This window comes from Trichoderma citrinoviride (assembly GCF_003025115.1).
Source record: "Trichoderma citrinoviride strain TUCIM 6016 unplaced genomic scaffold BBK36scaffold_2, whole genome shotgun sequence".
NCBI lineage: Eukaryota > Fungi > Ascomycota > Sordariomycetes > Hypocreales > Hypocreaceae > Trichoderma > Trichoderma citrinoviride.
Window position 1 is genome coordinate 2111518 of NW_020194710.1, and position 24517 is coordinate 2136034.

General features: G+C 54.5%; 5 protein-coding genes across 5 annotated transcripts; 2 read left to right on the top strand and 3 right to left on the bottom strand.

Annotated features, from left to right (window-relative positions):
• Window positions 1-9876: 9876 nt before the first annotated feature.
• BBK36DRAFT_1132915 (hypothetical protein) lies at window positions 9877-12282 on the top strand (the record flags this gene model as incomplete). The annotated part of the gene is made up of 3 exons (XM_024892050.1): window positions 9877-9940; window positions 10213-10293; window positions 10514-12282. 3 exons carry the CDS (start codon window positions 9877-9879, stop codon window positions 12280-12282), a joined length of 1914 nt encoding a protein of 637 aa, XP_024753208.1.
• A 1314-nt stretch (window positions 12283-13596) lies between these two features.
• On the bottom strand, window positions 13597-14932 carry BBK36DRAFT_1090330 (histone-fold-containing protein; the record flags this gene model as incomplete). The annotated part of the gene is made up of 4 exons (XM_024889015.1): window positions 13597-14030; window positions 14243-14361; window positions 14465-14598; window positions 14894-14932. Coding segments are annotated over 4 exons (726 nt in total), but the record flags the coding sequence as incomplete, so codon positions are not given.
• Window positions 14933-16734: 1802 nt separating this feature from the next.
• Window positions 16735-17556, bottom strand: BBK36DRAFT_1188829 (hypothetical protein; the record flags this gene model as incomplete). The annotated part of the gene is made up of 1 exon (XM_024896597.1): window positions 16735-17556. The coding sequence occupies exon 1, from the start codon at window positions 17515-17517 to the stop codon at window positions 16735-16737; it is 783 nt and encodes a 260-aa protein (XP_024753210.1). The 5' UTR covers window positions 17518-17556.
• A 3717-nt stretch (window positions 17557-21273) lies between these two features.
• BBK36DRAFT_1138306 (hypothetical protein) lies at window positions 21274-21797 on the top strand (the record flags this gene model as incomplete). The annotated part of the gene is made up of 3 exons (XM_024893230.1): window positions 21274-21339; window positions 21372-21537; window positions 21712-21797. 3 exons carry the CDS (start codon window positions 21274-21276, stop codon window positions 21795-21797), a joined length of 318 nt encoding a protein of 105 aa, XP_024753211.1.
• Window positions 21798-22035: 238 nt separating this feature from the next.
• On the bottom strand, window positions 22036-22492 carry BBK36DRAFT_1188841 (hypothetical protein; the record flags this gene model as incomplete). Its single annotated transcript, XM_024896598.1, has 2 exons — window positions 22036-22393; window positions 22416-22492. Coding segments are annotated over 2 exons (435 nt in total), but the record flags the coding sequence as incomplete, so codon positions are not given.
• Between the last annotated feature and the right edge of the window lie 2025 nt (window positions 22493-24517).

Sequence of the window (24517 nt, forward strand, 5' to 3'; positions counted from 1 at the left end):
TAAAATGCTCTTCTGTGGATCTATGAGGTTTCAAAGAAACGTTGCTGGCCTATACATCGCCGTTGTAGAGGCATCAGAAGCATATCGCGACATCGGCCTGTTGTGCGCCGAGATGCAATAATCAGGGCCTGCGCTGCTGAGACCAGAAACGTGCAACCAACTCCGGTCTGGTCTCCTGGCAAACGAATATGAGCGGGCAACAGGATAGATATCGTGTTTACACGTCTGAGGGCCCAAATCATTATATTAAAGGCATGCCGGCGTCCGTGTCAAAGAGCCCTTTCTTCTTCTCCCGTCGAGAACTCCGACGTGATGATGGGCTCGCGAGTTTGGGCCTTTGAGCCCAACAGCTCGGCTTTTTCGGGCTGTTTCCCCGTTAATGCTGCGGTGGAAGCGCTGTGAGCCTGTCGACCAAAAGCTGTACGAACTTGATCGTCTTATGGTGGGGGGCAGCATATACATAATCCCACTGGTAGCACTTCCGTATTGCTCAGCATGGGCCAAGGTAGCGGAGTTTTTCTGCTCTGCTTTGCTTGAGGAGAACCGCCTCGAACTGCATGCCAGCCGACCTCACAGCCAACAGCAGGGGCTATGATGGCCACTGTTCGAGAAGGCAGAAGAACAAGAAGCTTCGTCCTGTCGCAAAGACCAACGACACACCCCCCTCTCGGGCGTTGAGAGACGAAAGCCTGCCCCAAGGACTTACATTAGGTAACCTTTGATGCCCCCAGATATGCATCCTAGCCTTGGCAATCGTCCTGTTGACCCGCCGTCACATGGCTTGACGCTGTTGGAGGTGGACTCAATCAGCGCTATTTCTTCATGTCAAGAGTCTCGTGAGAAGATAGGGTAGTATTATGAAAGATGCATTCGACGCTTGAAGCAGCAAGGATTGTTCAGGCCCGCAGCTTCACGAGCAGGTCAGAAGCCGGGCTTCAACACGATTCGCCAGCGGGGGAATGGAGCATAGCCAGGTTTCAAACCACAGACGTAATGGTAGTCACTCGTACAGACTACGGAGCATATACCGTGCAAGTCACCCCATTCTACGGTGTCTTCAACTGCCTTGGCCTTGAGGGATGCTCATCTGTTTTGGTCCCAAGTGAAGCGGCTGCAGTAATAGCATGAACAGGATCTGCAGTCGTGTGTAAATCCAAGTATTCACGATCCACAGGGGGGACGGAGCGGGGGGAGGGGCAATGGTCGGCAGCCTGGAATATCCAAAGTGGCAGCGTATTCGTGCATCGCATTGCAAGGCAGAAAGTATGCCGGTGCTTGAAAACATTCTGTTCTCCTCAAGAGGCCTGTCAACAGGATGCGAAAGCAGGATTCCACAGCTGCCACACCCCGGCTCGTCTGCCTTGCAGACTTTCGCAAATTTGAGTTCTCACATGATGCTCGATATGTCCTCTGGGGTTCAATTTTGCATGCTTTCCATAACACTTCTACTGAATGAAGGTAGTCGATAATACGGTGGCGCATCGAGAAGACGGATAACAGTTGCGGCAAGTTGCCGAGCAGGGGCTCGCCGGAGACGTCTTCTGGACATGTTGCCGTCAACAGGCATCAGCCGTCCATGCTATGGGCAGCGGCAGGGCTGGTACAACGACGAGGACGAGCTCTGCTTCGCAGACAATGCTAGCAGAGGCGGGGGCGGATAAGAATGCCAATAAGATCAAAAAGCTCCGACGCCAGACCGCTCTCTATCCCCTTCAGGGCTTCATTGAGGTAACGATCTGGAGGCACCGGCAATCGCAGATTGGGATTTGTCCTGGTGTTGTGCGTCACTTTAGATCCGTAGTGTTACCCCTGGCTTTCTGAGAAAGGAATGTTGATGGTGGCCACGAAGTACGAAAGCCCACGAGCCACCATTCACATCGGAGGGGGGGAGGTACGACACATCTCAGGCTAGTGTAGTCTTGGTGCCACAGTTGCGAGGAACAGAGGCGTGACATGTGCTCGTGAGATTCAGGCCATGATATCCTTTGGTGATTGTGGGGTGGCATATCCCGACATCCTTGGCTGCATTGCACGACCTTTTCCTTGTCCCACGACTGTGCATGCTGGGCGTAACCGCACCGGGTAAAGATTCGAGCCCGGCTACTAGTCTGTACGTCGCACGTAAATGTAAGATGCTCGCGCCTCGAAGGAGTTGGGAGGTGTTGATATGCAGCTTGGCATGACTCGATAGACTTGGATTGCTGTTGACGATATAGTGGACGGCTTATAATATCTGCGGAGAGGGATCGAGCGGGATGCCACACTTGGAGGGCGACACTACTGTATAAGCGGCGCATCGCGAAGAGACCCTGAAAGCCAGATAGGCCCCTTTGATAAGGAGTAGACTGAGCCCATTTTCGTGGGTAAGGTAGGGACCACGAGCAGTATGACGCATGAACAACCTAGCGCATGGGGCATGAAGCAAGGCATCCCTCCTCCAGCGGCAACCAAGATCGCAGTAGCATCCATCCAACAGAAAGCTACACTTCTCCCGTGGGATTGGAACCTTGATACACAGAGAAGCCAGATACTAGTACAGGCTCGTCACCGCTTTGCGCGTGCAGTCTCGTTCCGTGCGGGTCAACAGTGGGAGCGGAGTTCGTCGACGGATTTGACGCTCTGGGTACTACTTCGTACGCATTCATGTTGAAGGTGATCCCGGTATAAGTGCCCTAATACCATGGGCCAGAAACAGCGACTTTTTCTCGGACAACGGGGAGAACATGCAGACTGTCGATGGTCCCAATCCTCACTGACGTACGTACTCGTACGTCAAGCGTCAATATCCCCACAGCCAGCATACCGCAAGATACCTCCCGCGGCAGCTTTGATGCAAGAAGTGTTGCTTCGCACAATACTATGTAGTGTGAGATGGTAGTGGCCGTTGGAGCAGCGCTAGAGCCGGCGGGAAGATGCTGATGGTGGGGGCGATGGAATGGGGCCCTGATCTGTTGCAAAAGAAGCTGGCCATGTATATGCATGTAAGGACCAGTGAAAGTGCCTAGCGCTCGGCCAGACCAAAAGCCCAGCTACTGCCTCAAACTCGGTAATATGCCTTCCTGACATCACTACTTCGCACATCAGGCGTGTACGAAGTGGTTTACCCCCGTCCAAGTCGGCAGCAAGGCCAGTGTCGAACTCGTCGAAGCAGCAGCTGTACTTCGTAAGCATGTAGGAGTTGTCGTCACTGACGCTATCCGCGGATAGGTGGAGAATGCTTCGAGCGGTGGATTAGTCGATACTACGACTCGTACTATCAGCAGACGACTCCTGCTCCACAGCTCCGCAGATATCGTCTTTAGGCCAGCGGCGGAGTAATATGTGCGAAAACGGAGCATATCATCCGCGAAAAAGAGGAATCTAGGCGTCCAATTTCAAGTTATCAGACAGGTTGCCGAGACCGTCTGCAATGATCGCGGCAGCGGTTGATGGTCATGAGTAGCATCTTAGCTGCACATGGTGGCGCCCACAGACCTGTGCGAGGGGCAGAATCTAAGCGGCCGTTGATCTCGCCAGACTTGGAGTCGAACAGGGCAGGAGAGCATGTATACTGTAGAGCAGCGATACTAGTCCTAGTAGGTATGGTATAGCGTTGCGGATACCGGGTTGCGGGTACTCGATGCAAGCCTAGAAGACTGCTTTTCCCAGGGACTGCGTGCTTCGTGCGTCGTGGGAAGGGTGGTAAATGCTGAGGTAGGTGCTGAGAGTACCAGGTAACCCAAGGAATGCCAGCCATCAGGGGGTGCTGGTAGTGGGGGACGAACATTTCCGATGCTGTTGGTCGCGCTGTGAGACGGCCCTTGGAGGGCTTTTTTGGCTTGTCTGGGGTCAGCGCGATCGCATCGTTCCCGCACCACACACTCAGAGCAGACGTACCCACGCAAAGGCCGCCACCCTTGCAGCCACGACCCTGGTCTGGTCCCCATGTACGTGATCACCTTGTGAACGCCTGGGGCCAGTGGTAGAGAGGCGCGATTCTTAGCGTGGTCTGCCTGGCCATGTTGCGTAAAGTCAACGCCAAAGCTGTAGCTCGTAGGCATTGTCGCGCAGGTAGTACAGTATTACCGACAATGGCGTCTTATTGCCATTCATACACGAGCAGGTGGTGGTAGGCGGTGATGGTGGCAGAGATGGTTTAGCTTTCAGGATTGGCCCAGCCTGGCAAGCGCCGCTTCGTGTGACTCGGATCGGGAGATGAATCTCGACATGCGTCTTGCGGCCCATCCAGTACCTTGTGGCGTATTCCCACCTCTGGCTGAACTAGAGGGCGTCGCCCGAGATTGTCGCAACGTGCTGTGAGTGAACCTCCCCATCAGCCACCGCTCGCAATACTTCTCGGCTTTGACTAGTATGCTGCTGCGATTGGACTGCTGCACAGGGCGGAAGCAGCTGAAGGAGGGAGGGGTGACCGGACCGCAGGGGCTGAAGGAGGTCGGCGCCAGATCAGGAACGCAGAATGGCGAATGGCTGGGCGTTCTTTGATGGTTCTCTTGAGGCATTTGTGGTGGGGCCACTCCTGTTGATCTGGAGGAGCACCAACTCTGTTTCGACGCCATATCGGAGCACCATGTGTATCTTTATTTCGGCACGAGCAAGCCTCTCTCCTGCTGCCCTGTTGAGGAAATTTTCGGTCTCCGCGGCGGCAAACTCTAAACCATGGGCGCAAAGGGGCTTCGGGGGCTTGGCGGTTGGTCTGTGGACGGTGGCGCTGTGATTGGGGTTATTAGAAGCCCGGTGCGGATAAAGTCGTTGTTGGCAAGGCACTATTTCTCTCTCCTGAGGCCATTATTCTCTGGCACGACAACAGTAAGTGTCTTGATTTGAAGGTTTCACTTTTGCTCATTAAGGCACCTTGGCGTCTTGCCAGCACCCTGAGTGTGTATTCGGGGAGACGCCTTCCTTTGATAGTGGCCGAGGTGCCTGCCAGCTCTGGCAAGTCATGGCCTGCACTTGCATCAAAACGTAGAGAAAGCCTGTAGTTTGAGCTCCGGGTTGAGGAAGGCGCTCGTGGCATTGCCTGGTGCCAATACATGCATTTACTTCGTACTCCATGTACACTTCAAGTTCCCTTTATCAAAAACCCTTGGATGGGTCAGATCTCACTTACAGGTAGTACTACTGCTCAGTATACCCTGATCCCAGGGCACCTGGAGATGCAGGCCTGAACTTCGAAGTCCTCCAGCACGGGATCCGATTACCCAGAACGAGTAATCCTCCGTACCAACTTTGGACAAACGCATCAGCGTGTGTACAGAGAGACGTGTGATCAGGATATAACTCCGGCTTATTCGGCCACGCCTTGTCAGCGATGACGACGAGCGGCTCAGCCCGTCTCAAGGGATCCAGTGTAGGTACGAAGTAGTACCGATTATTACTCGTATATATCAGCCTTTATGAGCAGACTGGCAGGGCCGTGGGATGCTCGTACTTGCAGAATGCAGACGCAGGCCCTTGCCGTGCTCGTAATTCCAGGTATACGCTTGTATCAAATATCATGTCGACGTGAGGCACTAGACGGATCACGTCCTAAGCAAGGCAGCGAATCAGAGGAGACAATCTCATATGCCTTCGGACATGTTCCTTGTATGGATAGAGTTGATTGTGCTACGGTGCCTGTGACTGGATTTGCCTTTTGCCTACCTCCTTAGTCTAGTATGTAGATACATAGTCGTTTGCCTGCCATGTTTGCTGGAGATATTCTCTGAAACTACTCGAGATTCCCTGTACTGATTTGCATCCCGTCCACACATGAAAAGGGTCCAGTCATTGTCCGAGGCGACGTACAAGGCCCGAACCAAGGTATCACAAAGCAGATTACGCTGCTACCCAGGTCTATTCTTGTCCAACTTGGGGTGAGACATTCAATAGTAGACAGTAAGACGTGAGCCTCTCGGGGAAAAAGGCATGGAGGCTTCAGAGTCGTCGGAGACACCAAGGCAAGGCAAGGCAAGGCAGGGCAGGGCAAGGAAGGCCATGCAAGATCTTGTAGAGCAGACACTCGCGATACATGCGAGTACCTCTCTGGTTTCCCCTCCGCCCCTCTGCGCGTCTCCCGCTGGTGCCTCCATTCAGCCAAAAGCGAGGCTCCACCTCCAGGCCAACTCTATCCGGCCGCATGGCCAATGCGGATGTTAGTGCAAACAGCGCCCATGCAGGAGCCACGCAGCAGCCAATGGGCGGCCAGGCTGCATTCAATTTATTGCCCCATGTGGACTAGCAGCCGAGAGGGAACTGACTGCTGCTTCCGACGGGCTGCCAGCCAGAACCCCGATATGACGTCGTTGGCCCAGCTAGCGGCGCAGACATGCCAGCCAGTGCTGTGACGGCCAAATCATGCAAGAGGACGGGAGTCGAGTTCTCACTGCAATAGGGAGGTCGCCGGCAGTAGTTGTATCTGGGTCGTACTCCGAGACTGTCTCACGGAGAAGATATGCGCGGGATGGACGAGCTGATACAAGATGCTACTTGCAGATGTGAATCACCTCCGGCATGAACGATCAGGGCGACTTCTTACCTGATTCGCCACGGATACTGTCTGAGGCAAACTCTGTGAATTCTTCGTCTTTAACCTTTTATTTGTTTTTTTCATCACGCATGACCAGATGACTCCATGGGAGTTTCTCAGAATATGACCAGCACGGCCCATCAGCTTTCGAAAATAGAACCGCGCGCTCCATAAAAACGTCAGGCCGGGCGCAAGCCAACACGAGCCAGGAATGACTGATCACTTCGATGCGCGGAGACGCACAGACGCACCCGGGGTGGCCTTAGCGCGAGGAGCGTTCAACTGCGGCTTTAGCCTCTGCTCTGGCTCGAGTGCGATGCAACTTCAGTCCGGACCATGGGCCTGCCGTCCACTTCTGATGTCGGGCTTGTCGCAGCCTTTGGCTTCTCGACATTCTACCGCTCTTCTTCTTCTGTCTCATTTCATCATCCATGGGTCCCTTTCTGACGCCCTCGTTCCGAGCTAAACCTCGCTCGCCCCGGTGTTGGCTTCAGCCCGCAGCCGAGCCTTTTGCTGCTAGCCCTCCTAGTCCTTGACGCGGTCGTTCTTGGGACCGAGCTGCTGCAGCTCTTCACGCGCGCAAGCATCACTAAACTAAGCGACGCGGAGCTGGAGAGCTCGCTAGTGACTGCTTTCGACGAGGCGGCTCGCCGTATCAAGGCGTAGGCCAGCAGTCGATTCGGGCAGGTAGACCACCGGGCCAAACTCACTTTGATTAAACAGATGCCACGAGCAGACCAGAGCGGGCAGACAGGCTGACCTGAAGGATCAATCAACGGAAGCTGCAGTTCCCAACAAGGCACTGTTGCCGAGTGCCACAGCGAGCCAGCAGGGGTGCCTTTGGAGCCCCGGGTTCGAGAGCATTGCTTGCATATTGGGCCAGCCAGTGCCTGTCGAGGATTCGTGCAGACATGGGATACAGCACCTGGCAGCAAGGGGATTCACCGCACGCCTTGCGGAGAACGAACAGGGCAGCCGTTGACCGCGCCAGAAGTGACGGCAGCAGACCAACGGGGTGGGTAATGCGTCAAGTCGAGGAGCGGGCTGGAGCGGGCTGAAGCTCCCTGTCCATCTTGATGCGTCTTATCAGCTTATACGTCCACTGCGGCTGCGACTCTTGCTATCATCAGCCCGGATATTATCATTGTCTAAACATTCCAGGACACCAGACATATTGTAACTGTTGGAATACACTGGACACAAGTCAAACCTGGACGCGAGCGTAACGACTACGTTGCTGCACACTTCATATCGGGCATGTCGTCGCATGCTTGCATGGTACCGGTATCGCCGCTCAATACTCGCACTCACACGGGGAGTTGCAGGGATGCGCCTGTTGATGCGAATGCTAACAGTGATTGTAGGAAGTACAGGTATGATACTGACTCTGCACACGGCTGAGCTGCAGCAGGTCCTCGTGCCTCTGCTCCCCTGGCTTGCTTGCAAGAAACAACCGGGATTCGAATCGTCCATCTGTCGGCTTCCCCTCCCACAAACCCCGTGGCATGATCTCTGCCGCAGGTTCTGATGCATCCTGATGCCTGCAATACTTGGAAGTGAAGTGCACGAGACGACTCGGACTCCATCCTCGTACATGCTTTTGTAGCGCGGCCACCAATCTGCTAACTGGGCTCCAAGTACGTGATGAATCGGCAGCGTTGCGATCCATGTCGCTTTTCAGCCGTTCTGCTGCATCTGTGCTGTCATTCCGCGTTTGACCCTGCTCCGTCCATGCAGTGGAGACGAACGAGACTTGGTGCCCACTGCAGGTGCTTTGAGTGCTTTGAGTGCTCCATGCACGCTGCTCGAATCCATCCATCCACCTCAGCCATGGATCGCACAAGCCCCCGACTCCGGGACCCGTCGCCCTCGACTGCCCCTGTAGCGTCGTCCACTGTGGCTTCTGGCCGGTCGTCTCCAGGGCTCGCTCTCTATCCGCTTGCAGTACCCCGTACCTGCGAGTACCTGGCATCTACCTGTGCGACTTCACGACACAACCAGGCTGCCTTGTCTCAACCTCTCTCCCTTGCTTCGAACATCCATCCTCGCACGCCTTGTCTCGCACACGCCCCCTCCAACAGCAGCAAAGGCGACAAAAGTCTCCAGCCGCTGCGTCTTTGCAGCCAACCATGATTCGCCGCCATCCGTTTGCAGCGCCCGATGCGCGCACCCACAAATACCTACAGCGCGCACCCTTGGCCCGGCCCAGCCTTTCTCTCTTCTCCCTCCCTTCAGACCTCCCCTCCCCCCGCCCGTCAAATCAAGTGCTTCTGCAAGCCTCTGCGACCTCTAGCGTGCGCAGGGCGTGCTAACGTACGACATACCTACCTGCCACTGTCCTGGCCCGGCCATTACAAAGCTCCCGTCCCCTCTGCCATCCAATCTCCACCTCCAACACCACCACCACCATAACCACCCTAAACCACCCTCCCTCTTCTTTTGCACACAACCTCCCGCCAGACATCGCGCCCACATCCGGCACCAGGTCCCCCAGCTCTCCAACGACTGCGCTTCTGGTCGTGTTTGTTTACTGCGTCGTGTCGTGCCTCGCTGTGCCGTGCCGTGCTGTGCTGCGCTGCCCTACATACCTACAGCTACGCTACGCTACTGCTGGTCGAAGCTGAGCTGAGTAGTAGAGCTGCTCCACCACGGTCGAGTCGAGTCGCGCTGCTTCCAACCATCGCCGATTGCCTCTTTGCAGACTCGCAGAGACGCGCACGCCGCCAGACAAAAGTCGGTCGCCGCTCGTGTTTCCTCACTGCCACCTAGTGCGATCGTCATCGTTACTGTCGCACACGCGTCGCGCCCCTCGTCCACCTGCTTGTTGGACCATCAGACAATAATAAGGTAACAAAGATCCGAGAAGAAGAAAAGGAAGAAGACGAGAGAGAAGAGACCCTTTCCCTTTTGCCTGCCCCCCCATCCAGCCCACCGGCTCCCCCTCCACCCCTCCCCGATCCCAAGAATCGCAAAAGAAGAAAAGAAAGGTGCATCATTCCCGTTTCCTCTGCGCAGCCATGGCCGGCCGTTCATTGTCTGCCTCGTCCTGTCTCGAGCCATTCATTCCCTAGAGCTGGACCTCGTTGAAGCTGGTCCTGTTGCGCCGCACTCGCGCTACACTACACCACGCTGCTCTGCTCCCGTCTCTGCTGTCCGTCCGTCTTGTCCATCCGGCTGGTTTCCTTCGGTTCGCCTCCGGCCACTGCCTGCCACACCCTTCCGCGCCCCCTTGGATACCAAATCTGCACGTCAGGCCTGTTCGTCTGCACCTCGTCCATCCTTGGAACGTCGCCAGCCCAACTATTTCACGACACGTCGCCGCCATCGCTGCTGCCGCCACCGCCGTAACTGCTGGCTTGGATCTTCTTGTCATGTACTCCGCACAACCAACAGGCGCCGACGGTGCGACAATCAATCCCGCTGCCCTCAACTCTGGTAAGTTGTTCATTCCTCATGTCATATATTCTCTTGTCGACGTCGCTGCCCCTCCATCTGGGCTTCTTATGTCGGCCCCCTCCCCCACCAGATCTTTACTTCAACGCGCCGCCTCTATAAAAAAAATTACGGGAAAAAAACTTCATAACACAGCCTGTCTTTACTCTGCGCGCCGCCTCCCCCCTCTTCATTCTTAGTTCACAATGCCTCACGCGCCGTTTGCAGCTCTATTCTCTCGCGCCTTCATAATGCTGACTCGCCGACCATCATAGACTTACTCGGCGCGCCGCCTCGGGGTGTCAAGCGTAATCGGTCCCCGGATCCCGTCGACTCCCACCGGCCTGGCGATGACGGTATGTCGGCGATAGATCTTGTGTAGCTCGGAGTCTTGCGCCGCGTTCCACAGGGCCTCCGGATATCCTTTACACGTTACATCCTGCTCCGTGCGACGATGCGCAAGAATATGGCCTTTCTGGAATGGCGAGAGACGGGAATGAAGCGACCAGACCAGACGGTTTCAACATGCATGTTGGGAGAGAACCGCGCGCTGACTATCATCTTGTCGCATTCTAGGAAATCGCTATTTCCAGCACAAGCGAATAAGACCAATGAAGGCTCGAACGGCAGGAAGCATTTCCGAGGCCCCTGGGCAAGCGCCTGGCGGAGCCGTGCCTCAAGCCATCCCGCCGCCGCAAGCGCCTCAATCTCAGAGCACTGCGATGCCGACCCAGACGACGCCAGCCTACCCTGCCCCGCCGGCGCAACTGCCCCCCAAGCCGACGCCGGCCAAGACGACGCTCAAGGCGCTCCCTACGGTGCGAGATCATACCACCGATCAGCTCAACCCATCGGGCGATGAATACATACCGCGTGAGACAGACGAGTTTGGTGAGAAGAAGGTGATGCCAAACGGTCAGCTCCTTGGCGGCCGCCAATACCGGTGTCGCACGTTCCTGGTTCCAAACCGCGGCGACAAGCTGTTCATGCTGGCCACGGAATGCGCACGAGTGCTCGGCTACCGAGACTCGTACCTCCTGTTTAACAAGAACAGGTCGCTATACAAGATAATTGCCAGCCAGGCCGAAAAGGATGACCTCGTCCAGCAGGAGATACTGCCCTTTTCCTACCGCTCGAGGCAGATCGCCATTGTTACCGCCCGGTCCATGTTCCGGCAGTTTGGAAGCCGCGTCATCGAAAACGGCCGCCGAGTCCGAGACGATTACTGGGAGACAAAGGCCCGGAAGCAAGGCTTCACCGAAGCCGATCCCGCTGGCGAGAAACGACCCGGAGCCGCCAAGGCCAGAGAAGCCGCCGAGGCAGCGCAGAACAGCGTCCTCATGGGCAACCCGCATACGGAGATTGTGTATAACAACACGCCTGGACCGTACCCCGGTGCGCCTCAGCCTCACCTCGTTCAAGGTATGATGGGAGCACCCGGAAGCGCAACGAGAATGCCGGCATTAACAGTCGGACCAGACCTCAGTGACAACAGATCCAGGGACTACGGCGGCATCGTCAAGGGCGGGCCCCGACAGGAGATCACCGGACCCCCTTATCAAGACCAGACCAGGCCTTCTCCTCTGGTGGAACTTCACTCGCAGGCCCACCACGCCGCCGACTTCAACCGTTCCGTGAACCAGCAGCGCGAGATGCGCGACAACTACCTCCAGGGGATCTGGCGCCGGCCACACGAGCAACCCGCGCAGTCCTCCCTCACCCAGCCCGTCGCCGGCTCGACCGACTCGGCTATTCCCACCAGCCGGCCGTCGAACTCGCCTCACACCACTGCCGCCGGCATCGCCCAGCCCGGCGTTGTTTCGTCGCAGAGCCCGCAGATGATGATGACGGCGGCTCCCTACTCGCAGTCCATCAATGCGCAGAGCGCGCTCGGTCAAGCTCCCATCAGAGGTATGACACTTTTGCCTTCTTCAACCAAGCTGAGCATCCGCGAACCAACACCCTCTACAGGCTCCACCGGCGCCCTCAACGCCGGAACGGGTGGCTACAGCTACCAACAGCCAAGCCAAGCCATGTGGTCTCAAAGCCCCCAGACGCCGCAGACCAGCTACAGCAGCTACACCACGCAGCCGCAGGCCCCGCATCCCTCGCAGTCTCCGGCCTCTCACCTCCGCCAGACCGGCGCCAGCCAGATGCAGCAAGGCATGCAGTTCCCCGGCATGGGCAGCATGCAGTACAGCACCAGCCAGGGCATGTATGGCGCGGACCAAACGCCGCGTCAATACATGCCTCAGACCACGCCCGGCGCGCAGTCGGCCTCGCAAGCCTGGTCGGGCCAACACCCGCAGTCTCAGCAGTGGTGGGCTCCTCAGCAGCAGCAGTAGTGGCACAGCTCGAGAAGTCCCAGTCCCTGAGATGGGTTCGGGTATGGTCGTTATTGGCCAAGTACGAGACTGTCGTGTGCGCTATGCTTACAACCCGTTTGCCCTGTTTCTTATTCGGCACGCTCTTGTTTGGAGGACCATTTCATTCTGCTTTTCCTTTACCCTTTCTTCCATTTTTCTCTTCGTTTCTGGGACCGAGCCCCTGCAGTATTCCAGATACCCCAAGCATACAGGTTGGTTGGAGCGGCTTTTTGCTTTCTTGAGTCAGCGGCTCGTTTTGCAAGATGCGCGGCATCTGGCTCAGGCAGGATAAAGGAGTCGGAGGGAGGTCGGTAGGATGTATTTCATTGTTTCGTCGTGTCTTTGCCCGAGTTTCTTCAAAGTTATCCTTCGTTTTCTTCTTTTGACTTGACTTTGACTTCACTTCTCTTCTCAGGCCAGTGGTTACACAAGTAATCCCGCGTCTCACGTTTCTCTGGTTCTATCCATTCCATTTCTGCAATGGCCATGGCAAAGCATCCGACGACTTTCTTTTCTTCTCTCGCATTCTTATTTCCTTATTCTTAACGGCCGAACGGTTTTGTACGTGTCCAGACGGTGGAAACTTTTCCTTCCCTGTCTGGACAAGGGGGATTCTCTTTACCATGCTGTGTCTATTTTGTTTGTAACGGTCTCACGATGGGAGGTCAACTCCTAGCTTGGCATCTCTTTCACGTCTAATCTTGATGTTTCGGCAGGACGGAGGGAATGCAATGTTTCGCGTTCGCTGTTGATACCACTTTGGTTTGGTTTAGTTGTTTGAGCACACTCCCCTTTGATGAGAGAAATTGAGTATATTTTTCTTTGTTCTGGACGTTTTGTCTCTTCTTTTGACAGTGTGAAGGGTGTAATGATTGATGGGGCTGTGAATGCTGCCTGAATGGCATATTTGCTGTCATGCATGGTGTGTTGCGTAGCGACAGCCCTGCAGCTGAAGTGATGCGGTCTGATGGGTGAAATAAGCAGTGGTCCTATTGTTTACTCTGTATTTACCATATTGAGACTTGACCCGCCCCGTCTTGATTCTACCTGGCCGACTTTGGGTTCGATATAATCACCCAGAGAGATGTAGGAAATTCGACTCGTCTTGAAACTAATCCAGTGTTGTATAAGGCATCAGGTATATCTCGGCTCGACAAAGATCTCATCATTCTGAAAGGCAAAAAAACAAGATTACGAAAAAGGGGCTTCCATCTTCCCCAACATCATACTCACTTTACATTACCCCCCTCGTTGGCATTCCAGACAAATCCCCATCGAACCAAAAAGAAAAACTTAATCACTCTCATCCCCCTCCAGCGCCTCATCAGGCTCCTCCCTACTCCTCCTCTCCTCCAGCGCATCCTGCGTCTCATCACTACTGCCCTCGCCGCCGTCTCCGGCCTCGTCCTCCTCGTCCTCCTGTGTCTCTTCTTCTTCATCACCCTCCTCTTCCTCTTCCTCTTCCTCGTCGTCGTCGTCGTCATCTACTACGTCGTCATCGTCATTGACAATGGCGTCTATCTCCTCGTCGTCTTCGTCTTCATGGTCGACGCGGGCCTTTTTGGCGCGCGGGCCGCCGCCGTGGGAGGAGGAGGCGGATGCATCTTCCGAGGCCATGGTCGTGTCGGCCATGTCGGTGTCGTCGCCGCCGCCGGGGCCGCCGTGCTTGGAGGCGCGGACTTTTTGGCGGTACGAGGTGCGTTTTTCGGTCTGGATGGCGTTGAATTCTGGTGGGGGGGAAAGTGTGTTAGAGAGAGAAAGTATTGCCAGTAAGGGGGGGTGATGTATTTTGGGGGAAATGTAAAAGAGCAGATGATGGAAAAGACTTGCAACAGCATCTTGTTGTTGTTGTTGTTGTTGTCCTTGTGAATAGGATAGATGAAGGGGATGGATGATGCTTCTCATTGTGGAAAACGGGACATTGAAGGGGGGGACATACTGGCAAATTCAGCCTCGAGGGGCCCTTTCAAGAATGAAAACTCAGTGTCATCTAATGCCTTGAAGACGTCCGCGGGCAAAATCGTCTTTTTGCCAGCAGCAACAGTGTTTTCATTGGCGCTGTGTGCGGGGACGAAAACAATAGATCGTCAGCAATCAAGGCACAAAACCTCTGAGAGAGTTTTGGGGGGTTTAGGTGAGGCGGAAGGAGACTGTTACTTACTGTGAAGCTAGATAGCTGATGAAGACGGTGGCGCTCTTGCTCAGGGCCAGAATGGCGTTGCCTTGGATCTGCGTGTTGGGGGGCAGGATGCCTTTTGCCAGTCTTGTGATGATGGACTTGGGGAGATTCAGGTCCTGGGAGAGAGAGTGAAAAAAGCAAAGTCAGCCTTAGTCTTGATATTGGATTGCTCTGAGTCTTTACTGCTCTTGTCTCGTTGGAGCATGTTATGTCGGCAAGTTCGTCGCGTAAAGGGCAAAGGTAGCAAGCAGATTATTCAAGAAACAAAAGACAATTCCCGGCTCAGAGTGCGATATATACCCAGGGGGGTGAAGCGTTAAGGAACACCCCGGCGGTAGATGCATACGCAGAAAAAAAATAAAACGAAATAGCTGAGAGGAGAGGGGGGGGTAAAAAAGGATGGAACCTCACCTCTATGGTCACAGCATCCTCCGTCTTCCCCTTATCCTTGTCCTTTTCTTTGTTGTCCTTATGATCCTTCTTATCCAGCTTATGATCCTGCGTCTGGGCAGCCTTTGCAGCAGCAGAAGAAGAAGAAGGAGAGGCTTCTTCAGCAGCGGCGGCCACGGGGGTGGATGGCCGGACGTCGGACTTTCGAGGCGGCATTGTTTCTGTTTTTGCTAACTTTTTGCTTCCAGAGGAGAGATTGAATGCCGTATGTGTGCAGACTCTAAGAACGAGATGTTTTGCGCTTTTTGGAAAAGAGAGAAACGAGCCGAGGGGGGTTGGATGAAAGATGAGGGTAAGCAGGCGGAAGGGAAAATGCGTCTCTTTGATTGAATGTTGTCTTGAGCCGGAGAGCTCCGATGTGAGGAATATCCGGTGGGAGGAAATAGGGATAAGCGAGGACCGATGTACGCTCAATTTCTCTGCCAGTGGGCGTGGACGACGAGAATTGAGCAGTGCTGAAAAGCTGTGGTGACAGAGGTGAAGGGGGCACCAAGAAATGTCCAGATCCAAGTCCCCGACTGAAAGGTATATTCAGCTCCTCAATCGGCCTCGAGGAATGAAACCGACACGCAAACACCCTCTCAAGCACAAGGCACACAAAGGCCAGAAGCAGCCAGCCTTCACAATGAGGGCGTCTCAGTGGGAAAGACCGTCCAAACGTTCGGTGGAAGAAGATCCACCCAAGAGGCAGCTTCTCGTTTCTCGATGCGTAGACTCTCGTCGTAAGTCTTTTTTTTTTTTTTTCCTTTTCTCCTCAGATGAAAGGCCAAGAGCGTTGAAGTGAGATGAAAGAACCGCGGTCCGTTCGTGTGTACCGATGCTTTCCTCTGTCTCGGGTTTCCGCTGTGACGAAGAATATGTAGAAAAGCTATTGCCCGCGCTCAATGTCAATGCTGGGAGTTACGATACGGTAGTCTGATAGCTGAGATGCCGCGAGGCTGAAGGAAGAGGAAAAAGAAAGGACAGCGCCAGCTACGCTTAGACGCGTTTGTGGCCCCCCCGCCGTGGCGCGTTAAGTGGTTGAGCTGCATGTACCCCGTACCGCAGCCGCCCGTCTGCTTCTGCTGCTCACTTCGGTACCTTGTACGTAATGCTCGGTTGGAAATCAAGCATCGTCACGTCTTCAAAAGAGACTCATTTGGCCTATATTCTCACTCTGAGAGAGTTGAAACAAGAGAGCTACTATGTCTTTGCTTAGGGCGTGGTCAATTTAGCTATAGCATTCTTTTATATGTCTGACCTCTCCCCAAGGCCCCTTCTGCTTCAACTCAATTCCCTGCCATAACATGTGTTCCATGCTTTCATACCGCTCCGCCTCCTCCATCAACTACTATTTCCAGCTGCTGGGAAATGTAAAGAAATCCTCCACGGCAGCGTCAGACGCCCGCAAATGGTTGAATGAAAGAAAAGAAAGAAAAAAAAACATTGGGTATATCCGTCATCCATTACTCAAATCAATCATACTAACAAAAAAGGCTCAGCCCGCATTCGTCGTCGCCTACCAATGAAGCGAACAAAGGTGCCCGGCATACGAATCCTCTGCAGGAGTGATAAGACCTGCGTATGTGAAATCGTAGAAGAGAAGTACGCAATGGTGAAGAAGAGCAAATAAAAGGAGAGAAACGTGTGTGAGAAGTAGTTCGCCGTGAATGTGGTAATCCACAGACGACATCTCGTACACCCGAGAAGCGTGTGTAGACAGTCAGCGTTGCCGTGTTCCACCTGACTGTCGAAACGTATATTCTTTCACTCATCCGAGTGATGGAAGCAAATAGCTATGGGCCGTGACTTGCCATGACCATTCAGCCAATGGCGCGTCCAATCTCTGCCCTGAGCACCGCCGGTCGTGGCGAGAGACCAGTCAATGGGAAGTCATCTCGAGAGCTGAGCGTGTCATGGCTTCCTGGTGTCGATATGGTTGCCCTGCGGGCTGACGGCGGTCCTGACTTGGTGAAGGTATCGGCGGATGGCCGTGGAGAGTTTTGCTCGGAAGAATGGCCGTACCATTGTTCACGCCTCACGTTCGAACCAAAGCTGCTTCGCGTGCTCCGTGAGCTCTTGGTCCGAGCATGGCGAGGAGGGTTGGTCTTGGACAGACGTGCTGATGGAGCACGCTTGATATTGACGTAGGCTTGATCACCCCGGACTGTCTCGTCCGTGAGGCCTGGCCGAGAGTTTGGCGCTCGAGCAAGGACTGGTGACGCAGGGACATCGATGCTCAACTTGCCGTGAACGGGAGAAAAGGGAGGCTGCTCATCCGAAACCCGGTTCTGGTACACAATGACGGCGGGTGACTTGGCAGAACCAACGGACGAGCTTGCATGGTGGCCGTGTTGATCTCGTTTTGACTCAGTATGGACTGAAGGATGTGATGGCTTCTCGTCGTTGCCAGCGGTGTGTCTCCGGTCAATCTTCCACGACTCAATTTCTTCATCATCAATCGGCGTGATCCCCCGGTTTCGAAATCGAGCTTTGCGTCGTTGGACTCGGTAGTAGATGAAGGCAGCCAAAAGAATCACACAAACGCCCGGAATGACTGTGGCCAAGATGATGGTGACGGTTGAATGAGGCAAAGACGAAGCCATGCTGTCTGATCGTGTCGTTCTTCCAGCGATTGGGAGGCAGGCTTCCAAGTCAAGGTCCAGTAGGGCAAGGCATAGACATGCCGGAATCACAAGACCATTCGGACGAATCGATGTAATATGTCTGATCCTCTTGTTTTGGTTCCAGGAAAGCGAGCGTGCGGATATCCCCGTTGCCTCAGGATGTCCTCTCCTCAATCACGTTTTGAATTGGCCACTCGATGCTTGAGGTTGACGGTGTCCAGGTGAGATTGTTCTTGCCAGCACAGGAGCAATGCCGACTATCGGGCGACAGCGGCAGGCAATGCCTGGTAAACCAGATATAAATGGAAAAAGCGATCGGCTTCCCTTCCTGTAATGGCGGGAGGGGGGTCAAAGAGCAGAAGAAGAAGCGAACGGCAACTGGTGCCCACTGATTAGCTTTCCCTTTGATTCCTCTTTTTTCTTTGCAGCGTTTACAGCTCTTCCAGAACGTCGGAGGAAGAGGTCAAAACAAGGTCGGAGATATGTAGGTACGCAAAGCCAGCGGATAATCGACTCACGCTCAAAGGCTCGAGAATCATTGTCCAACCCTGATAGGCCCTAACAAAGAGAGTATACTTGAAAGCGACACCCCAAGCTCAGGTTCCTCCAGAAGCAGAGGAAGCAGAGGGGAAGAGGGGGGCTATTGCAGGAAGGGGGGTGGATGGGATACTAATACGATTGCCCAGGTGCAAGATCATGGAGCCGCAAGCGTGCATCTACTACCGGTAACGGTGCTCATGCTGGCAGGAAGGCTTCGTATGAGGTAAAGTACAGTACTCTCTGTAGATACCGTACGGAGCATGTACGGAATCCGTACAAGTGTGCGTCCACTCGAGACCATGACACCTCTTGCACCTTCTGCGGATGGTGTCAAGGAGCGCAGGCGAGTCCAGGGGGTGGGAACGAGCCCACTTGCGATCCACCCGTCGACCCTGGTTCAATGCAAAACAGCTCAAAGTCTTCACGGCGAATTCTTGCTGTACATGCTTCGTACTTGGTTGAGCATTGGATATTGTTCCGGTGGATAACTCCGCATCGAAGCATGGAAAATGCAGTAACCGTGCGAGTGCTTCGAGCTCCAATCTTGATACATACGAGTACGTTGAGGGCCGTACGGCGGCGATAAAAGGCCGTTAGATGGTGGCCAGCGCGAGAGGTACTGTAGAATTGCTAGTCTGCTGAGCTGTTGACCAACTGCAGACAGCTTGGCAACCTGGGCGAGGCCACTGAGCTATTACTCGTATTGAACCATCGCAACCTCGCCATGGACGCAACCCATTGAGCCAAATGGTTCGTGGGAAATGGGTGTGGATGGACAGAGGTGGGCGCATGGCGACTCTCGTCATTCCAGCCGGGCTAGTCGACGCCGCCATTCTACCTCTAACAGCAGCAGCGGCAGCTTCTGGCGAACGAGGCGCTCGCCATCAGGTGCCATGGTCCTCCGAGCCCGTTTTGGGGTCCGCCTTTGGGGGGGATGATCAGGGGCTGGCAGACGCGTGGGGTCTCGAATAACGACTTTCTGCGCCTTGGCCGCCGACCCCTGGCGATGGCGCAGGGAAACGTGGCGCATCTCGCAGCAGACGTGTCAGTGGCACTACGGCACAGTCCTGACTCGAAAGGGCTGCGCGAGGGATGAGGCGTCGTGGCGGCGGCTCCTGGTTGGGGGAATCTGGAGGATTGACGGATCGAGAGCGGCCCCGAGGGGTTGCCAGTCCGTTGGATGTCGCCTTGCCACGCAGTCACGGGAAGGCTCTGAGGAGCAGCTCTGCAGCTCTGCAGCTCGATTGGCTGCCTGGGTCGAGAGCTATCCCGCTTGGCCCGACGAACGGCGCATTCCAGCAGGGCCGGTCGCGGTCCTCTTTCTCGATTCGCCTTGATCTGCCTCGTCTCGACGTTCGTCTATCGTATGCGCGGCGTCAATGGCAATGGCACGGCGATGCGCGGCCAGGAACCAGGCACAGGATCTCGCATTGGGCCGGCAGTTGTTCTGGTGGAGGACAGAGTAGGATTGAGGGAAATCTGAGCCAAGGCTCGGATGGCCAGCCCCAAAAGGAGCAGGCCGCCGGACAATGCGGGATGGCAGGTTTGTGACGAGTTTCGACGGATGCCAATCGTCGAGGTGAAACCTGTGATGAGGATTTGGTTTGTCCGCTTGACACCTCAGGATGAAGAGTTGAAGTATTATGTACGAAGTACCAAGTACCGCGGCTGGAGTCTTGATGATATCGCAATACCATTTGAGCAGTACTTGACTGTTTGCACAGGCGCAGCCGACATCGAGACTGATGTACCTACCTATCTATACGAACTCTAGATAGATGCGCAACGATCATGGTCATGTGCAGCATCGGAAGGAACGTTGAACATTCCTCCCTCCCAACTTCGACTGATGCTTGTACCTGTTATCAGGTACTTTACCAACCCAGCGATAACAACTTGGAACTTGAACTTGAATAACTCAAAGGTATCGACATCGTCAGCTTCATCCATTTGCACTATTCAACAACGTTTGTCAGCCTCTACGCGGCCTCGCCCACAGCCTGCCCAGCCCTGTGTCGACTCGTCTCGGTCAAATTCTGCCCCCCTTGCATGCAGCGATGCGTGACGGCAATGCATGCGCCTACTAGCACCAGCATCACTAGCACTATGCGCTGCAACCCAACACCTGCTCACTGCAGATTTGACGAGCATCAAGCCCACCTTGTCTCGCCTCGCCGCCGATAGTTGCGAGCTCGCCTGCAGAGCTATCGAAAACAAACCACACACGGCGGCTCGGACTTGCTTGGTCACTTAGTAATTCTCGGCGGTCGCTCAAATCGAGCGTTCAAGTCGGTCTCAAGGTGAGCTCGGACATGCATCGACCCATCTTGCCGTCTCCATCTGGAATTAGGATTTGCCTCTTCGGCGGTGTGAGCCAGAAGAAGCAGAAAGGGTGGGCAGAGAGGAGAGAAACAGCAAGTGCTAACTTGATTTACCAGTACGCCAATTGACTAATAGAACAGATGAATAGCCGACTCAACAGTCTGCCTCTGTTCGATTCCAGTTGGCGAATTCGTGCCCTTGCTAAGAAGTACCGAAGCACAACGCGACACTGCAAGCACTGCTGTTTGCAGACTGCATCCTCTCTCGCCTCTCCATCGGCTCGCCTCAAGCTACAGTTGCTAAGCCGGCAGAGCCGGAAGCATATGCAAGGGCCCATGAGTAATAGGGTATGAAGCAAGAGCTCGCAATCTTCAAAGGCCTGACTCGCCCGCAGCTGGGACTGGCTGGTTGAGAACCAAGCGGGAGGTAATTGCATCATGTAAGTCGTTGGATGAGTCCTGCTTTTGCTATTCGGACAGGGACGGATGGGACCTCTCTGCGTCATGAGATGAACGAGTCGGTCAGAAAGTCGTGTTGGGAAGATGCCTTGGCTCATTGCTTTCGCAGCGTCCCAATCCAATATGTGCTTCACCGGAATACGACTGCGACGCTCTGACTGCTTCAGTATTACCACCGGCGGGATACCGGCGAGGGCCACAGAAATGTTCAGAACGAATGACACCCGTCAGCTCGTCCTCGAGCTACAACTACAAAGTCTCCGTACGGAGTACATCTCGCTCGCTTATCCTTCCCCTGGCATTTGTGTTGAGGAGAAGAGTCCCGCCGTTGAAGAAGAAGCTTCGTTACCCATTCCCCAGGGTCAAGAAAGCTAGCACTGCTAATGCGCCGAGATGACCACGGGCTGAACGCTTAATGGCGTCTAATGGTCTGAAGGTAGCGCTTGTACTTGCGCCCGGCCTGTTAGTCCAACTGTGCCAAGTACCGAATCCCATGCTGCTTTGGCGCAACAGCCCTGGCAGAGCACACCAATCTCGTCTCAAAGCAATATCAACATCAACTGGTTCACCCACGCCGTGCCGCAGCAATCGACGGGAGCCACGACACAATACAACTACTGGCAGCGACCTTCGTCCAAGGCTAAGCTCCTCCGGCATGCTGGCGCGCGTTGTCTGGCTTGTAAGTGGTCGAAAGAACCGCCGATGAGCGAGTGAGCTGGCATCCAATAATGCTCGTAATTCGAAGCTGCTCCGCACCAAGGACTTTCCTACTCCAGACTAACGACGACCTAGTTCACCCGCTAAGCAATCTGAAGCACTTGCAAACGCCACGGCTGATTTTCCCGTCGATCAGCTCAGGAGAAGCTCCAGAGCCTCTTCCCTTTAGCTCTCAATGGCTGCGGCTGGGAAAGGTTCGGCGCGCTCATCACCACACTCTAGTGCTGGGCTAGGACTCCGGAGCCCCAGCGTCGTGGAGGAAGTATGGAGTACATACGCGAAGATTCATGCCCGTTCTGTTGCCGAGTGCATAGTCTACGAAAATTTCGTACTGGCAAGGCTTCGAGTCCGGCCGACGTGCTCCAGATGCCCGCCATACTGTATTATCTCACGCAGTCAGGATTGGGGAAATTGTCCGTCTTCTCAAGCAGGTTATGATAAGGGTGGGTAAGGAATCCGTGAGGTGACACGATACCGGCCTGCTCGGGGCGGCAGATGCGCGTGCTTTGCAGGTAAGCATCTTCGCGACCAACTGGAAGCGAAGAGAAGGGAAAGTGAGATTGCCGGCTGGACTGGCTGCGACTCTGGCCTCGCATTCCGCGTGGAGCTGGCGTATCACGGGAGAGGCCGTCCATCGCGAAGTGGCTTGAACGATCGAGGCTGTTTCGAGCCAGGGCTCCGCTTCTCCACTGCTCTCTGGCCAGGCACCCTTTTCTAGCTTCGCTGTGAACCCTTGATCCATGCCATCATGTGCCACAAGCTGCTGCTGCTGGCGTTTCGTTTCACCGGGCCACTTACCCTCTTGGTAGCCGTCTTGTCTTTTCTCTATCTGAGGGTCACGAAGCACTTGAGCGAAAGTGTGGAGAGGTCTCGACTTTTACCGAGTCACGACCAGTGCGCCGGACGATGACGTGCGGACAAGGCAGAGGCAAGAGAGCACAGCAACCCAGAAAGGGGACAGCGAAGAGGGATGTGAATGGGTTGGTAAGCTCACGCATGAAGAACAGAGACAGAAACGTCTTCTGCATTCTTCCCTGACGCTCACCGCCAATTCTAGCGAGATTCTGATTTCTTTCTTTCTTTCTTTCTTTCTTTCTTTCTTGTTCCACCTGTTCATGCCCACCCTTGCTTTGATTGTCATTAGTCTTTCGGCTGTGTCAAAGCGTCTGCTGCTCGCACCGTCCAAACCTTTTTCTCCTGTCCTTGTGTGCGCTGTCTGCAAGGAACGTTCAGCTGACCCTTGCTTCAATAACGCAGCCTGTTAAACGGATGAGATGATATCATTGAACGGCGGGACCAAGGCAGAGCAACCCTCGCGCCGCCCATCCCGCTTCTTAGGCTTGGTGAGCTGAAAGAGAGTTTGAAAGAAGTGGTGTGCATGAGTGCCAGCCCAGCGTATCTATCAATCATGCCTTTGAGCCAACCCTCACAGTGTGGCACTTGGAGATCGACGAGCACGGCGGAAAGAGATCGCTCGCCCGGGTTGTTGGCTTAATCAAACTGCTTCTTCCTCTTTCGCACCATACTATACCTGCGACACTCTCGGAGTGATCAGTGACGTGGACGCATCTCTATGGTAAGCTCAAGGGTTGCGAAGATCAGTGATAACCACGACCGATTTATACAAAGTACTTTATACTGCATTCTACGTTCTCCCTGAGCAGTTTTCTCACGCGAAATGCCCGGAGGATTCATCAGTCTCACGCTCATAGAACCACTGGGGATGATGCATGGCCGACTATTTTTGGCCCGGTCTTCCCCACGAAGACTAACAACATGGTAACGCAGCGGCTAAGGCTCAAAATGAGACGCTGCGTCGCGTTCTTTGGTCTCGGCACGTGGAAGCCGTCTCTGTGCAGTTCAGAACGCCGCAGCTCGACACCATAGGTGCCTGTATGCGGAGTGGGCCCCGTGGATGAAGGAGCCATCCTTCCATGCGTTCGATGAACTGATTGCATTTGGATCTATTTGGCCGGCTGTCTTTTCTGATTCTACATCGATTCTGGCGGACCTCGATTCCCATGTCCGCTGCCTCCATGCGCCACGCAGGCTTGCGGCCGCTGTCCATGCAGTCGAATCCTATGATGCGAAGCGCTTGCCGGTATCGACCATCATCATAGAGCAAAGGCTGCCGTTAGCCGGGTGCACGGACGAATACCAAGGAGACTATTTGGGTGACTCTCCCGCTTCTATCAGCCTTGTTGGTAATGACGGCTCTATCATACGACGCGGAAGTGGTAGTCCACGTGCGTTTGCCCCAGCATACTCGGTTGCGCCAAAGCTATGGGATTCTCAAGTCTATTTTTATCGTTTCTCCATTCTGATGTGAAGAGAAGGGTATGCAGTTTGGGTAACATTACGATGTTCTGCGTTGATGGTCCCTCAAAGTCTGTGTCTAATACCACGTTGATTCTGGTCGATATATGCACGAGCAAGTATCTACCTACTGCTGGGATGCTAACCAAAGCACTCATATGCCAGCCCGGCCGGGACTTCCGCAGGAAGAAGCAGCTCTTTGTTGACTCTGGAAGGGGTGGCAGCATCTTCGTTGAAGCAGCCATCGGTTCGTGAGTACAAAGCCTTGGGAAATAACAGCCTGTAACATGGAACTGTAGCGTCTTTGTCGTAGGTCATTCTTCAGATCCCAAGGCATATGAAAGAAAATATCCTTTTCTGATCAATCATATGCCTTCTTCTTCGTCAACAGAGCGACTGAAGCGATGAGAGTGAGGACGACAGACCGGAATAATTGTCATCTCCTGCCTCTACTCAGAATCCTCGAAGAGGATTCATGCTCGTTTCATATTGATAAGCCACACCCACGACGCTAGCCCTTGCCGACTTGAAGCTCACCATGATCCTTCTGCGCGGCGACATCCAACTATCCGAGCCTTTACTTGTCCGTCGTCGACGGTTACACTTTACGCTAGCATTGCAGTCTA